The sequence below is a fragment of the Herpailurus yagouaroundi genome, unplaced genomic scaffold (genome assembly GCF_014898765.1).
Source record: "Herpailurus yagouaroundi ecotype Mexico unplaced genomic scaffold, PumYag 218, whole genome shotgun sequence".
NCBI classification, from domain to species: Eukaryota; Metazoa; Chordata; class Mammalia; order Carnivora; family Felidae; genus Herpailurus; species Herpailurus yagouaroundi.
This window is the reverse complement of record NW_024412449.1, coordinates 4,560,326-4,578,400: the sequence shown is the minus strand read 5'-3', so window position 1 is coordinate 4,578,400 and position 18,075 is coordinate 4,560,326. Positions and strand designations below refer to the sequence as shown.

The following is an 18,075-nucleotide window of genomic DNA, read 5'->3' as shown; positions in this document are numbered from 1 at the left end:
AGTTAAAAGAGCACCCAAACACTGTTACAATCCATCCTACTCACATCTCCTCATATTCTCACACACCAAAAAGCAATACAAGGGAGTAGCGAGAAGAAACAGAAATTACGGTTCGTTTTTGAGGTACTTCAAAGGGAAATGAAGCAGAGAGAGTAGGCACACATACCAGACTTCACTGCAACAAAGTATTTACAAACATCTAAGTGGAATCACCAGGTCTCAATTCTAACCCAATAATAAGGAAACAGCCAAATTACATGGTTGGTTCTTGCTGACCAAAAGGGAATTTAGAATGTGATAAAAAAAAAAAAAAAAAAAAAAAAAAAAAAAAAAAACAAAAAACTGACTAGTTAAAAATAGAACCATCTGGATTATTTTCCTTGCATTGAGACCATCCTTCCTCCCTCCCCTCAACTTCCTGCATGACCCAAGAAAGTAACTTTACCATCATACTCTGCCTTTTAACTTTGTAACATATTTACTTCAGGAATGTTGGGACCATGTGGAGTTTAGAATCTTACAACTAGACAGAATCTCAGAAAGTCTGAGGACAATCCATGGGGATATTCTGAAATTCTCACTCATCACGTAGATATATCCTCTTTCGAAGGATACTATGGGAATCGTGTACCTAGAAAATGCCTGGTGCTAGCAGATGCTTAATAAATACATACTGAAAGAATGGAATGGATCAAATTAAATGGAATAGGATTAGATTGGGGGAGAAAAACTCAATAAGGGCTCAAGAAATGCAGAGTACATTTGAAGGGTGATTTCCATCTCTGACCTAGTCATACAAGTCCCTCATGATGATCACTTTAAAAGTACTGTTTTTAAAGGATACGTGTTGATGTGGGGAAACAAAAGCAAAAAGAAAACAATTAAATTTCCTTACCACAAACAGCCCATTGACAAGTTCTTGAAACAGGCAGAGTGACCTTCCTCTAGGAACTCAGCTGCCTCCATGCTGACACTTTGCTAAGGGCAAAAGGCAATCTTAGCCTGACCCCTCAGGATCCTGTGAGTCTACCTCAAACATATAGAAATTCCTTTGGAAGCTTCCTTTATCTCTATCCACCAAGATGTATACTGGCAATCATACTCGAAGCATAAGGCCTACTGATACACATCTGAAAGGTCTCATGACTGAGTTTTTACTAAACAGTAATAAATGACATTTTCTTAACAATAGCTAGCCCCCAACAGGGTCCTGGAAAGCTTGTTTTCAAAATTCCTTGGAGGCTTGTGCTATCCCTAACCCCCTCCCAACCTAAAAGTATATAATCAGTCACCTGTCACAACCTCAGTGCAGCTCTTTCTGTCCATGGGTCCTATTGTTCCCGTGCTTTAATAAAAACACCTTTTTGCACCAAAGATGTTTCAAGAATTCTTTCTTGGCCCTTGGCTCTGCACCCCACCACTCAAACCACATCAGCCGTTGTCTGTGTTTTCCATTTACCTTTAATAATGTATAAAAATTAGCTGCTTGTGCCCACCCTGCACTGGTCCCTCGCAGACTGGGAGTGCTCCAGGATGGGGAGTACTGGTGCTGGGGCCTTACCCCCAGGGCAGCAGTGGGCAGGAGCCTGCAGCTGGAGCACTGGGAGAGATTTGGAGCACAAAAGGACAGATTTCCTCTCTTGCGGGAATAAGACGCTCTACTGGACACCCATGCCTCAGTGTGTTTACTCAAAAAAAAAAAAAAAAAAAAAAAAAAGATGGTTTCATCACCCAGCAAGCAGAAATCACCATCTATGCATTGGTCAAGAACATGGATGCCAACATGGATACTGTCTACAAGGATATGGTCACCAAGATGCAGCAGATCACTGTTCAGCAATATAATGTCCCAGACTTCTAATGTGAAAAAAGATATGATTATTTTGGAGAACAGTGAGTTTTCAGCCCTCAGAGCAGAATATGAGAAAATAAACCTTGAACTACATTGGTTAAAACAACCAAGTAACGGATGAAGTGATCAAAGTCTGAACAGATAACCAAATTAGGCTTCGTTCCAGAAAAGAGCAGAGTGAAAGAAATGTATTCGCTGAAATGAAAGGAAGCTGCTGGAAATGAGGACAGAGATGGTGACACTGCATGCCCAGCAAGATAGAGCTGTCACCAAGACAGGCAGGAAGATAGACACTGAGGTCACCAGCCTCAAAACCATGCTGGACATCGCAGAAGCTTGGTAACATTAAATATTCAGCAGGGTCTGGATTTACCTAATAGTAGCTCTGGGATTTTATTGCCTGTGGATATAATAAAGTGTCTATTTAAAGAGAAAAAAAAGAATGTATAATTATTACTTATTTTATTGCAGTTTTCAGTCTTGTGTCAGCTTAGTACAAGCTATGTATCATAAAATTTAAGTTCTAGGATGGCAAGAAGGGAAATTACTTTGTTTTTGCATCAAAGTGACTTGGCACACTCCCTTACATACACACTGTGTACTCAGTCATGTAATAGAGACAAACCTGTGTCAGAACCCCAGCTCTGGTCACTTACAGGCTACAAAATTCTGCAGTTCTGGAATAGTCTTGTAAAGATCTAAGAAATAAACATTCAATTATTCAAGGGATCAGTTCCAAAATCTCAAACACTGATTTCCATTTGATGTTTTGCTATTTTTTGAAATCCATCAATAAATCACTCCTAGTAGCCAAGAAAAAAGACTTTCTACCTTTGGTTTCCCACATATCAACAACTGCCCTATTTATCTCACAGGGTCATTTCCAAGATCAAATGAGAAAGTATGTTAAAGTGCTTTAAAATGACAAAGTATAAAGTCAGTCATTGAAAATATTACTATTTTTCTTTTTTTTAAAAATTTTCTTTTTCAACGTTTATTTATTTTTGGGACAGAGAGAGACAGAGCATGAACGGGGGAGGGGCAGAGAGAGAGGGAGACACAGAATCCGAAACAGGCTCCAGGCTCTGAGCCATCAGCCCAGAGCCCGACGCGGGGCTCGAACTCACGGACCGCGAGATCGTGACCTGGCTGAAGTCGGACGCTTAACCGACTGCGCCACCCAGGCGCCCCAAAATATTACTATTTTTCAGGTTGGAGATAAGCCAGTCTAATGGAGGGAAAGAAAATAGGTTTAGGGATTGGATAATTGAAAGTTTCTGAATTTAAAATCTGGATTCAATCACTTAATACCCATATGATCCTGAGCCAATGATCCTTAGTAAAATAGGGATAATGACACCTATCTTAATATTGTTGTTATGAAGATTAGAGATGATGTATGTAAAGTGCTTAATCCCATGTCTGGTACATTGTGTTAAGCATTCAATATTTATTATTATTATTACAGTCAATCAATAGAAATTTCTCATGTGGTCATGCTCTATATTAATTCTACACAGCCATCATAAATGGTGAACACCAGCACAGAACACACATTTTTCTTCTGACAGAATTCTTTTTTTTTTTAATTTTAGCATACTAACCAAGAAATAGATTTAGTATATTGGACACAGTTATATGTGGAGTTTAGGGTATTAGTCAAAGGGATAAATTTTAAAATAACTTCAGAAACAAAATTCATAAATAACTGAATAACATGAAACAAAGAAACACAATTTAGCATTCTTGTTTTTATCCAATTGGGTTTCAGATTTCAAATGGGTGTGACAAAGCACTGACTAATGACCCACTGTCCAAAAACACCCATCTATTCAAGTAATTAAGTTAAACAATACTAGGATACCGATCACAAATCCTTCTTCACTGTATTTCCTGAAAAATATTATCTTCCCTCAACTCTCCCCTGGAAGACCATACTTCCCGTTTACTTTCCTTTTCTTAGTAAAAGGATTCAACTCTGCAAGGCTTCACAGGTAGGAAGAATGACTAGTAATCATTAGCCAAAATCCATTTTTCTGCATGCATGTAATGACACTGTCATCTTAGGATCTCTTTTGTTTTGGTATCCAGGCGATTACTTCACACTTTATCACATCCCACTCTTTAGAATTTATTGCATTTCTTCTATACACAGGGAATATTTCCACCCTTGAGTTTCTGTGCTCACTTGACAATTTGGTTTCTTCCTTTCAGCTTTTCACTCCCTGTCTGCTCAAAACAATACAATACAACTCAATTTTCCTGATCCAGATGACAATCACTGGACCACACTAAGCAGAGCACATTGGTCAATTCTAGTTCTGGTCTCCAATGAGTTTAATCTTTATGTCTTAAAAATGCACAATATGCTCTTAAGAAGACAGGGACCTAAATGAGAATCCAATGAGGGCACATAACAAATTGGGAAACTGTGACTGAGGTGTTTTCATAATATAGTTGATTAACAGGAAAATCACTTTGAAAAATGAGGTCTGTTTTGATGCACATATCTTATAACTTATAATCCTAAAGGTTTTAAGTCAGAGCAAAAAGATTATTACTAGAAAGATGTAGCTTCTTTAAACAAAATAATTACATACTTTTAAAATTAATGACTGTCTAAATAAATATACTTACTTACATTTTTGAACAGTTGCTCGGCAAGTTCTCTGACATGCTTTATTATCTTCACTGGGTTATTTTCTTCAACCTTAATTCGCTCTACTTCAAAAGCTACCAACTTGGAAAAAGAATCAAATGGCAAAACATCAAGTCCAAAAATGCTAAATTAGGAAACAGCATGATAATTTCATACAATTTGCAAACCAAAAAGCATCTAAAACATACGCTACTATTAAAACAAAATATTTTACATTTTACTGCATTTCACCTCTATTCTAAAGTTACAGAGCTGATTGAGTCCTTGGATGGTCTGGTGGTCTCTCCCTGATTATTCAGGGCCTTATTTCTTCTTAGGGAAGAAACTGAGAGAGACCCACTCATTCTCCAGGCCTCATTCATAAAATGCTCTCAGAGAATTTCAGACAGTCAGGAAGTCTCCAACATTTCCCTAGCTTACAAAACATGAACCAAATGTTCAAGTCAGGTCACTCAGACTTTAGTTCTAGCTCTGCTGACAGTGATTTGGAACAAGTCACTAAAACTCCCTGAGCTTCAGTCTCTTCATCTCTAAAATCAGATGGAAAAACAAAATGATCTGTGGACTCCTTCTAGTTCTTACAATATATAACTCTAATCCATTTCCCCATGAAACTAATTTACTGGGAGAACTGTGTTTTAAAAAAATTTTCTTTAATGTTTATTTTATTTTTGAGACAGAGGGAGACAGAGCATGGATGGGGGAGGGTCAGAGAGAGGGAGACACAGAATCTGAAGCAGGCTCCAGGCTCTAAGCTGTCAGCACAGAGCCCAACGCGGGGCTCGAACTCACAGACCATGAGATCATGACCTGAGCCGAAGTCAGAAGCTCAACCGACTGAGCCACCCAGGCGCCCCAAGAGAACTCTGTGAATATATCCACTTGCGAGTGGAGAAAGAGTACAAAAAGGAAAAAAATGGGAAGAAGGATAAATAGATGAATGATTTCTTTAAAAAGGGTATAAGATTTTTCCTTCTAGAAACTAACAGATTCACTGGAACAGACAACATATAAAACTGTTCTAGGCCAGGATTCAGAAAGATTGTCAAACAAAGACAAACATTCCTTTCCTTCTAACAGGCCTATTTGATTGGAGTGTGGGGACCAGACAACACACAATGCAGGCCGTCTCTCAAAGGCTCATTAAGTCTTGGGTATGGTAGGCTACCCTGGGTTCAATGAAAACAAGGATCCCTTTCCTAGGAGCAAATGCTATTTTCCTTTAAAAGCACATTCACGCAAATGAAATGGCCCAAGAAGGGTGGAAGGAGGGGGATGCTTGGGTGGCTCAGTCAGTTGAATGTCCGACTCTTGATTTCTGCTCTGGTCATGATCCCAGGATTGTGGGCTCAAGTCCCACGTTGGGCTTCATGCTGAGCATGGAGCCTGTTTAGAGTCTCTCTCTCTCACTCTCTCTCTCTCTCTCTCTCTCTCTCTCTCTTTCTCTCTCCCCCTGCCTCTTTCCTCTGCTTACACAGCTCTCTCTAAAAACAAACAAACAAACAAACAAACAAACAAACAAACAAACAACAAAAAAACAGGGGTAAGGAGAAATTACTTAGATCTGGTATCTCATTCGTTCTAGGCCTTTGACTGAAATATACTAAGAACAACTGGCTTTCAAGTAACAACATCAATTAGACACTAAAAATTGTAACTGTAGGCAGAACACAAAACTGGATGACCACTCAGGGGAGATTCAGTAGGAATCAGTCCTTGTCTTACCATTATTTCCAATGTATATAAAGGTGTATAATAAAAGGTAAGTTGCCATATAAAGTTAGAGACCTAAAATAAAGCTTAATGCAGACTAAATGGCTCTCAAAGTCACTTATTCTAGGAAAGTTTGGAGGAGGTGGTGAGATAAGAGCAGAGTATGAGAAATGGGAGGTCATGATTAGATTGAAAAGTAGAGGGAGGATACTCCAGGCAAGGGAAGGATTTACAAAAACAGTGAGAGGCTGTGGCAAGCAAGTTTTCTGCAAGTAATCAATCTGACTTACTAGCTGTGATAATGCTGCCAGAAGGAGTTACTAAGAGAATTAGATAGAAAAAAAAAAAGGGAATATATAAACTGATGTAACTATTCAAAATGCTTCAGAGATTAATAAAATATGGGGTCTAGAAAGGATCTTAGAGAGCATCTAATTTAACTCCATAAAACATTATGTATAGATTACTTAATTCAGGATCTAACAGCTGATATACATTAGTATTAGATAGTCAATGATCCATCATATTAAATGTTGGTATTAGGGAATCAGTAATTAGTAACTGATTAGAAAGAATTGCTCACCACAGGGCAATCTCTCCTAAGTCTTCATATGCTTTGTGTTATTAACTGAAGTATTTGGTGAAGGTCTCTATACTCAGAACTATAACATGTGCCTCTTCTTTCATTCTTATCTGTGATTACTTAACTATCTTTACAGAAAATAAAAGATCACTCTCTGAACTGAGGATCTTTAACAACTTGAGTCCTATCTTCTCTATACACAATAAAATGACCTGTGGCAAAATATAATCACTATTACTATTCTCCACTATCTTGGGTGCCAGGAGTGTTTTCCTTTTATAGACTTCAAGGAACCTCTAGATTTATTGGTTCCGATACAGTGTTCTTTTAGAAAATGAAATGGGAATAATATTCATTGTTCTATCCACCAGAATGAGCTGCTATAAAAACGTAGCTAAATGATAAATGGAAAATGTACTAAAATAAATCAAACTAACACAAAATAGCATCCTTATTTTGAGTCACATTTGTCTTAATTTTCCCTTTATAAGGCCAATTCCTTGAAGACAGACAAAATCTGTCTTCCATACATTTAAGATCTCCAACAGGAGACAGACAAATGTTGATTATTGATTAATAAGAATGCCATTAAGCCAAGCTATGGTTCTATGACACTAATAGATTAAATGTAACTGTAGTTTGAAATCACATATCTATATATTAAACTTAGACTTTTATCTCTATGAAACTTATAAAGGAATCACTGTATTACTGCCTTTAAAAATAAGTTTTTGTGGTGCCGGGGTGGCTCAGTCATTTAAGCATCTGACTCTTGATCCAGGCTCAAGCCATCTGCCCTTCCCCCGCTTGTGTTTTTTCTTTCTCTCTCAAAATAAATACACAAACTTATAAAATAAGAGTTCTATTTATATAACCACTGTTACTTTTTCAAAAATATTTTAATGAACTATTTAAATTCAGGTGTTCAAGATGTTTATGTACTTCTGTAACATCCTATATTTTTCTAATTTTCCAGTCCACATTATAAATACCAAGATTTAATAAGCATAATAATAAATAACATTTGAATTATTTGGTATTTAATTTATAATATATTTAGGATTTTGATGAAAACACTTGTCCACTTTTAACTACTGGTCCAATTTTGTCTATAAATATGCATTCATTTGATAAGAACTATACCTCATCAAAGAGATCACAGGATCTATAGGGTGGACCTCTTTCTGAAACAAAACCTGCAAATGCCATTCCATTGAGCACTTTAGTGAGGAAATCATTCTCAACCAAACCACGTTGCCCCAAGAAAGCTGTCTGTAAAGAAAGAAAAATTGAAATGACTATCTTATCACTTAGTAATAGATGAATTGTCAAAACAAAAATAGAAAGATCAACACCTGAATAAGTATCTTTATGTATAAGTGTGTTATAAGATACATTCTCTCAAAAAGGGCTTTTGATACTAGAAATACTACATGTATTGGAAAAAATAAAAATGGGTCTGTCTACAAAGCAGGAGGAGAAACAAAAAATTAACACTCAATTTAAAAAAAAAACAACTTAAAATTAACAAACTCTAAAGACAAACATGTCAGTTCCATAGCGTTATTAAAAATTACCATAAAATCACACAAAGCAGAGATTGAAGAATGACCTTCGTTTAACAAACTAAGGTCAAAATACAAGGCTAGAAAAAGACAACCAAGTTGTTTCATTAAATGAGAGGCTACATTTCAGACAGATACAGCATTTTGGTACTGTATCATCTTACCTTGTGAAAATGTATTACCGGTTCTGCATGAATTCTTATAAGTTGTAGGCATGATCTATATCCTTGGAAAAGTTGTGCAAATAATCTAAGAAAAACTGCACGTACTTCTTTATCCTGAAAATATAAGAAGAAACAAGTTAGGTAACTGAAATTTCTTTTAAAAAATGCAGTATCACAAAGACAAAAAGTTGAAAAGAATCTGAGAGGTTATTTAATAAATCTGTGTTTCCTACACATAAGTCTTATTTGTGGCAGCCCTGAGTGGTGGCCATCTAGCCCATTCTATTGTTGAACAGAGTAGGCTATTAAATAGTTCTTTTTACAAGTGAACCAAACAAAGCTTGCCTCCTAGTGTATCCAATTTTCCTCTTGGAAAAAAGTCACAAAGTCTAACCCTTTCACCATGTTAGAGAAAGACATATTTCCCAAGTCATTTGATTTTTACATCCATCAAAAGAATTACAGTCACAAATATAAAAGAAAATAATCTCAAAAGACTATATTTTAAAAGCGTATGAAATTCTTCCAAAGTTTATCCAATTTATAAAAATCTATTCCTATATTAATAAGGTATGACTTAAAACTATGTTTTGATAATTGAGGTTTTAATAAAATCATAGTTTTAGAACTATAAGGAAACTTACAGATTTATTTGGTCAATCCTTTATTTAATGGATGGAAATGCTAAAGAATGCTTAAGTAACTTATCAAAGGTGTCCAGTTCTATAAGGCTTCTTCTTGGCCATAAAGCTCAACTCTAAGAAATGCAATGGGCAAAATTTAAAAGGAGACTGTATTATATACTAACTTTTCCATGGCTTCTAATCGAAACTATTTTCATCCACTCACTCTTCAAACTTGATTCTCTCATTGTCAACAATATGTGTATCCATTTTTTATAAGCTTCCCCCTTTTATCCTTGCCTGACCCTTTCAATTTGATACTTGGCATAGTTTTCCAAGTCATAACCTATGTTCTTATTTTTTATCCCACACTTACTCTTGCCTCCTCAGGGCAACAGTCTCAACTCTACTCCCTCCAGGTCAATGTGCCACCCTGTGGCTCCTCAGAGAGCAGGTCACAAGATCAGTCAGTGACAGTTCTAATTCAGTACACTTTTTACAAGGCTGTCCATCTGACTCTCACTATATTCAGCTTCTTTAACAGCCATACAAATAAAAGTACAGCTCTGTTTAAAAGCATCAAATTTAAATATTAAATTTCTTACCAGCATTTTTGAATGGGATAAAGCTGTTCGTGGAGGGGGAAAAGCATGATCTGCTACTTCCAAATCTGGGTGTAGAATCTAAAGCAAAGAAATTTGATTATATACAAAATCTTAATACCAGTAAAAGCTATTAATTAACCTACTTGGAGCATTAAGATGAAAAAGTATCAGTACATGAATTACAATATATTTCCCTCTATGAAACACAATGCAATTAGCTGAGGCAGCTCTGCATGTACTATTGTGGAAAGATCTCTAAGATAAAATATTTGATGAAGAAACATATTCTAAAAAAACACACACAAGTAGGGTCTCATTTATTTGAAAAGAAAACAAACGTTAAACTGTATATACACACACACTGATTAAATATACAAAATGAAAATGTAAAGTTCTGAAAGAATATATATTAAACTATAAAATATTAGTTACCTCTGGGAAGGGAACAGACTAGGGCAGAGTGATTTGTCTATATAGTTGAAAATGTTAAGCAAGCATCTGTTTTTAGGTTTATTAATGTACTTATTTTTTTTTTTCAACGTTTTTTTTAAATTTATTTTTGGGACAGAGAGAGACAGAGCATGAACGGGGGGAGGGGCAGAGAGAGAGGGAGACACAGAATCGGAAACAGGCTCCAGGCTCCGAGCCATCAGCCCAGAGCCTGACGCGGAGCTCGAACTCACGGACTGCGAGATCGTGACCTGGCTGAAGTCGGACGCTTAACCGACTGCGCCACCCAGGCGCCCCTATTAATGTACTTAAAATTAATTAATTAACAGAAATACTGAGGGGAAAGTGAATAGCTGATGAACCTCACAGTCGAGAGGGGGTAAAAATATAATGCAATGTGCAAGTACTACAAATATATGTAGAAAAATATACGAAACATAAAGTACAATTAATTCAACCTAGAGAAAGCTAAAAACAGGGTAATATTTGAGTTAGGCTTCAAAGAAAAACAGGTTGGGGAGCAGGTAGGTAAGAAAGATCTATGAAGGACTTAACACAGAGAAAAAGATGAAATCGCATTAGTAGGCAGCAAATTTTTGTCTTCACAGAATCATTTCTAAATACTCAGGTTTTGGTAGTATACTTATAATTGATGACAAGACCCATAAAAATACTTAAAAATTATGCTGAAATATTGACAATATTTATAACCAATAACCCAATCATTACTGCAGTATAATAATACAGTATAATTCATGTCTAGAAAATCATCCATGGTTATTACTCAGTTCAACTGTGTTGCCCTTTGATCACAGTTATTTACTAACCAAATGAAGCTCATATTCTTGTGTGTCAAAGCTCCCACTCAGTTAATCAAATGTGATTTTTTTGGTTCTAGCTTGACAGTACACTGTGTTCTCATGTCTTATTTATGGTACTACAGTGTACCACCCAATCCACCACTGTGCTTGACAACCACAAAAACAGGTATACACAGCTTAACCAAAAACAAGTTTTACTCACTGATCAAATTTGGTGGCACAGGTGTTGCAGGTTAAGGTATATCAGTGTGCAGCAGAATTTCTATCAGGAGCCATTGACTTAAGGACTAAAATGTTAATATTTGTTCATTTTGGTACTTCATCCCTGAATAACTATTAATATTATTATTAAGTAATCATATATAAGATTTAGAAACTTAATTATGATTTCTAGAAACATTAAACTTTTTTTCAATCACTCAAATACTACCTTCTCATCATCTGCTCTATCCATACACCACCAATATACTTAGTACTTTTCTTTCAATTGTCTTTAAATCAACTCACCTATTGAAATCTAGTATTTTATTGGATAATATCATCTATGAAAACATAGGTTTTATATGCTATTTTTAATACATATTATGATAAATACATAACTATTAAAATAACAAAGGTTGCCACATATGATCCCAAATCATATCCATCCTTGACTTTGGTAAACAGTCATTTAGGCATCCTGTGCATACAACTTTCTCCTGCAGAGACAGACCAGGAAACAGGCCTAGAGATGGAACGTGATTTGCTCAGTAGTATCAAGTGGTAAGATGCAGACTGGACTCTAAGTCTCCGGAGTCCTGCACAAGTACTCTTATTACTCTATCACATCTTGTATTCTAGATTACACTAGGAAATGTCAGTCTTCTCTAAATGTTCACATCTCACACATACCACTTAACAATATAAGGATTAATACAAATTTGAAAATATTCTAAGAATAAAAACTTCCTGGTAATTCTAGACTTCTGAGTTCCTATTTAAGGGAAATTTTATTTTAAACAGCTCAGACTGGAATATTATTCAAGAATATGAAGGCCTTAGTTCTAGTAATGGCTTGAAAGTAATGAAGAATTTCTAAGTTACAATTTTCTGATGATGAATAAATTGGCACCTAAAATTCTGTTGGTAAAATAAAATGCCATGCTTTTAAAAATCAACTAAGGGGTGCCTGGCTAGTTTAGTCCATAGAGCACACGACTCTTGAGCTCAGGATCATTGGTTCAGGCCCCCTGTTCAGCATGGAGTTTACTTTAAAAAAGTTGAAAACAAATCAACTAAAGTAAAATAACTACAAAAACATAAATGTGTCAGTGAGAAACACCAAAGCTACAAGACTTATTAAAACTTGATTCCAAAGAATGCTGGATATTTAATCTTTTCAATAAGTTACATTTTTCTGTAGTAACTTGAAAATATTGGCAGGACAGTATCACACTGTTTTGCAAGTAGCACATCTACCAAAGGAATGGGATGTCAATAAGGAGGCTGAAGGAAAAAGAAGAGGTGCTATCTGCCAATTAGGGGCATTAGGGAAATCAGGGATTCTGAGGCAGAGTCTGGTCTTATTTTCACAGGTGTGTTGGTGTGTTTCCAATACCTAACACAGTATTCAGTATATATTAACTACTAAATAAATATGCCGAGTGAAACAGTGAATGTAAAACAAATAAATAGTCAGGATTTAACGTATATTCTTCAGAAAATATCCAGTAAAGAATTCTATTCTAAATATTCTGAGGATATATTCATGTTTTAAGAACACACAACTCTTTTTAAAGTAATTACACTGCTAATGATATCTAATTCCAATGATCTGAGTTTACATTTACATCAAAAGAAAATTACTGTTAAAAATGCCATACCAAAGAAAGAGCTGCTTGAGTCTGATGTAGAAGTGGTTCCGGGAGGGAAGAGAGATGAATACATTCAGGAATTTTAATAGTGCCTCCATCCAAATCTGCTATGATTACATCTAGCTAAAGGATATAAAAATTAATCAATAATTAATAAAATGTATTTGTTGTTAAGGAAATTAATTTGGCCTTCATTAATTCAAAGTAAGAAGAACCAGGTGTAGAAGAGACTCTTCGTTGTCCATAGGAACAGAATGTTGGGTTCATGACTTCCCAGCTACCATGTATTTCTTAACTTCCTTTGAAATTAGGTGTGGCATGTGACTAAGTTTCTGATGATGGAATGTGAGAAGTGATGTGTACACTTCAGGCATTCAAAAGAGGGGGTGTAAGGCTCTCCTATGCTCTTCTTTTCCTTCCTATGGCTGAAACTATGAACTGGTTAACAACCCAACCTTGAATATTCAGATTATGACAATGCTGAGGGGATTTTTGGTGTACAAACAAGAGGGAAAGAAGCTTAGAATGTGAATGAGTTCATGGAATAAGCTGGTCTGGCATAATGGAATACCACTAGGGACTGCTGCATAAGTGTTAAGTAAAATTCCATTTTGTTTTAACCACTGTATTTTGGATGCTTTGGTATAGTAGTTTAGCCATATCCTAAATAATACAGTACTCATTACAAGAGTTAACAAACAAAACAATTGGTATACACCAAACTGGTACCATTTGGGTGCTTCAGAAAGAAACTGATTTTTACATTTTACAACAGTCTATTTTAAAATAACTTACATAAAAATGTAATAGAGAAACCAGCCAATACTGTTGAAGTTCTTATGCTGACAAGAGGCTTAAAATTCATCCTAATTTATACATTAAAAGTTAATAAATTTATTTTTGGAAATACTTGGCTTGTCCTACCTCCAGAAACTGTTTATATTTAGTGGGAAAAAATGACCTTCAACCAGATCAGTATGCTTCTAGTTAGTACTAAGTAGGTTTTACTGATTATGTTTATTGATTTACACATATTTTCATATGCTGATATCACAGCAAAATAGGAACTAGATACCAACATATAAAGAAAGGAAAAGTAATTAATATATGAATGAGGGTCCCATTTATAATTACAGTGTTGAATAGTACTTTGTCAGTTTTAATGACACCTATACTTTGACTACAATTGTAACTATATGTAAGTACCAACAGAGTTTGCATCTTTGTTGGCATTTAAAACTAAAACAAAAGTAGGATTACAAAATCTTAAGAAGCTGTGGATCATAGATATCATATAGCCCAACCTTTCAGTAAAGATATTTTTCTTAAACTCCCTGAAGTGTCATGGAATTTGTTCTTTGCACTCCACTTACTGTGCTTGAGCATACATTCCTCACGTAAGGCACCCCATTTTTCATCATTGGTCAGCTCTCATAGTTGAAAACTTTAATACTAAGGAGAAATTTCTTTTTTATCCACTATACCCATTGATTCTACTTCAGCCTTTTAGAGCTACAAAAAGTGAACCTTCCTACAACAGCCATTTAAATATTTATCTTTAGCTATCAAACAGAACCAGGATATTACCTGAGAAAATTTAAGGGTCTCATAGGATATGGTTTCTATACTCTGACAATCCTGGATGTTCCTCTCCGAAGCACATTATTTTCTTATAATCCCTCTTAAATAAGTTCAGTACAGAGAAGTAAACACAATATTCCAGCACTGGCTTAAATATACAGTATTCCTTTTCTTCTTTGCTATTTCTTTTCATATAGCATTAAGAATAGAATAATTTGGTGGAGCTCATACAGAACTTGTATTCCACTAAAAGCCTTCACTCTTTTGCAAATACTTTTTGCTTTTTAGCTACTAGCCATTCAGCATTAACCCAGACCTCACTTCAAAATATGAATATATTAAAGCACTCATGACAAAGTGTAAGTAAAATACTAATTAATGGATTATTTTATCTCCCTTTCTCATATATAGGATGAAGAATACAGAAGATAAAATTAGTATGCCAAAAAAGGGGCATTTTAAATATGAATAAATTCATTTTGTAGATCTTCCATACTTGCTATGAAAAAAAATTAATATTTATATTTTTCAGTGATGCTTTTTCTTCCAGCCAATCGTTTCTATTGGGAATGTAAGAGATCTGAAAACAGTAATCAGGTGAAATGTTATAGGATTCAAATAAACATGATAAGCTTTTAGTCTCATTAACTGGCAATTTAAAGATGAATACTTACAAGTTCATGGATATCAGTTTTAAAGATAGAATGTACTCCAATAATGAAAGGTGTTGGGGAACTTAGAACTTCTAGTAGCTGAGCCGGGAGAATGGGAATGTAAGGATAACTGGAAATAATAAAAGAATATGTGAGATATATTTGTTTTTCTGTAATATGAACATATTTTCTTTTGTCTTTATGCAGTATGAATTTTAGATTACCTACATTATCATTAATATTCTCATGGTTATTAACATTAAATTTTTAAAAAGAAAGATTTAAACAAATTTTCATGTGAAAGAGATGATCAGGTATAACAAGATATAAAGTAAACGGAACCCAGGACAGCTTCCTTATCCCTTATCCCGCTGAGGTAAGCAGTCTTTTTAGGTTTATTCATCTTGCTTGAAAACATTTTTCCTTACATAAAAATCTGACATCAGGAGGTAACAGTGACTCCTTTATGGGCTCTTCCCCTCAATAATGATGATGATTTGTCTAAACAAAACAATCATTCAAATTCCATTTTTTGTACTTGATGTTTGAATTCAATCAGAACGGCAAAGTACAAAAATTAAGGCATAGAATGCTCTCTTATCTAGGGGTTAAGAAAGGCACAGAGTAAAAAAAAGAAAGAAAGAAAGAAAATTTTTTTAAATAAAATATGGAGGCAGTCTAAATTTTTTTCTAGTTTGTATGACTTAAGATCCTAAGTGTTATGAGTATCAAATTGATAAACAGTATATTAGAATAAAATATTTTATTCATAACACTATCAAGCATCACTGTTTAGATTGTTTTGGTTTTTACTTTTTACTATGGGAAGTTTTAACGTGTCCCCCAGAAAATAAAGAGGAAAAAAGGAAAATGAAACCCCATGTATCCAATCCAGATTTGACAGTTACCAATGCATGGTTACATGTATGTTTCTACCCATTTTCATTCTCTCCCCTACTGTATTATTTGAAGCAACTCCCAGACATCATATCATTTATACATAAATACTTTAGTAGATATCTAAAAAAAGGTAAGGTATCTTTTTAAATATACATAATACCATTATAACTCCTAAAAATTAATAAGTCTTTAATATCAAATAACCAGAACTAACTTAAGACTTTTATCACCAATTGTATTCAGAGAGAATTAAATGTTGCTGACAATACTATGCAAGTTATTTTTTCCACTAAATTAATCAACATTCAGTAATGAACAACTTGGAAATTTTCCAAATTCTAGGTTAGATTTCCATCAGAATCATGTGTACAGTGTAACTTTGTAAAATATGCCCTTGTGGTTCAAAACTATTGATTGTGCTATGACATTTCAACGAATCATCAATAAGTAATGCAGAATTCAGAATAAATTAAAGTACCAAGTAGAAACCTCACCTATATTTAAGAGGAAACATTAAAGATTCCAGGGCTCTGCAAGCATCACTAAGTCTCTGGAAACTTGCAGAATGGAAGAGAACCTTATTTTCTGTGAGAACTGCACAGAAGAGGCTGAGGACATTTTGAATTCCTGAAAACACAAGAGCAAATGCTTACCAAATGCATTTAATTTAATTTTATTTTTTATTTATTTATTTATTTATTTATTTATTTATTTTTAACATTATTTATTTTTGAGACAGAGAGAGACAGAGCATGAACAGGGAGGAGCAGAGAGAGAGGGAGACACAGAATCTGAAACAGGCTCCAGGCTCTGAGCTGTCAGCACAGAGCCCGATGCGGGGCTCGAACTCACGGACCGTGAGATCATGACCTGAGCCGAAGTCGGACGCTTAACCAACCAAGCCACCCAGGCGCCCCAAATGCATTTAATTTTATATGTGATGCCAACAAACAGACTAAGAATGACATGGAATGAAAAAGCCAATATTTTTTAAAGCTCTAAAGAAAACTATTTGGTTAAACTATAAACTCCATACAATCTATGGGTATTTGTTTTCCCAAACTTTCATTTTGTCTTTATTCTTCAAATCAGTGTAACACTCAGTGAACATATCAGTTGTTTGGAAATACACTATTACCTTCTTTTCAACTTCATCAGTCAATGAGTGTCCTAAATATATCAGTATAGCTACCCATGCTTTACTTTTATTTCTATTTGCATGGAATATATTTTTAGATACTTTGACTGAAAGAGCTGTATTCTGAAAACTATAAAACACTGATGAAAGAAACTGCAGGTGACACAAAGAAATGGAAAAACATACCATGCTGCTCATGGGTTGGAAGATCAAATATTGTCAAAATGTTTATACTGCCCAAAGGAATTTATACATTTAATGCAATCCCTATCAAAATGGGAATTTTTCACACCATTTTCCACAGAGCAGTCCTAAAATATGTATGGAACGACAAAAGACCTCGAATAGCCAAAGCAACCTTGATGAAGAAAAGCAAAGCTGGAGGCATCACAATTCCAGACTTCAGGTTATATTACAAAGCTGTAGTAATCAAAAGAGTATGGTACTGGCACAAAAATAGACACATAGATCAATTGAACAGAACAGAAAACCCAGAAGTGAAGTCAGAACTGTATGATCAATTAATCTTCGACAAAGCAGGAAAGAATATCCAATTATCCAAGAGAAAGCCAGTCTCTTCAAAAAATGGTGTTGGGAAAACTGAACCATAGTATGCAACAGAATGAGATTGGACCACTTAATTACACCATACACAAAAGTAAATTCAAAATGGATTAGAGACCTAAATGTGAGACTTGAAACCATAAAAATCCTAGAGGAGAACAGGGGCAATAACCTCTGTGACATCCAGCCGGAGCAACTTCTTACTAGATATATCTCCTGAAGCAACGGAAACAAAAAAGCAAAAATAAACTATAGGGACTTCATCAAAATAAAAAGCTTCTGCACAGTAAAGGAACCAAGCAACAAAAGTAACAGGCAACCTGCAGAATGGGGGATGATATTTGGAAATGA

At 35.0% G+C, this 18,075-nt stretch overlaps 1 protein-coding gene and 1 pseudogene across 7 annotated transcripts in view; one reads left to right on the top strand and one right to left on the bottom strand.

Moving 5' to 3' along the window:
- Nucleotides 1-18,075, bottom strand: part of SBF2 (SET binding factor 2) — a 448,047-nt gene that overhangs the window by 204,779 nt on the left and 225,193 nt on the right. For all 7 annotated transcript variants that reach the window (XM_040456902.1, XM_040456904.1, XM_040456906.1 and 4 more), the window contains exons 7-13: nucleotides 16,517-16,649; nucleotides 15,144-15,252; nucleotides 12,898-13,011; nucleotides 9,765-9,842; nucleotides 8,537-8,650; nucleotides 7,951-8,079; nucleotides 4,494-4,592 (exon numbers count right to left, since the gene is read on the bottom strand). In XM_040456902.1, coding sequence (XP_040312836.1) covers nucleotides 4,494-4,592; nucleotides 7,951-8,079; nucleotides 8,537-8,650; nucleotides 9,765-9,842; nucleotides 12,898-13,011; nucleotides 15,144-15,252; nucleotides 16,517-16,649 — 776 coding nt within the window. The remainder of the gene's footprint in view (nucleotides 1-4,493; nucleotides 4,593-7,950; nucleotides 8,080-8,536; nucleotides 8,651-9,764; nucleotides 9,843-12,897; nucleotides 13,012-15,143; nucleotides 15,253-16,516; nucleotides 16,650-18,075) is intronic.
- LOC121018233 (mitochondrial calcium uniporter regulator 1-like) lies at nucleotides 1,489-2,264 on the top strand (annotated as a pseudogene).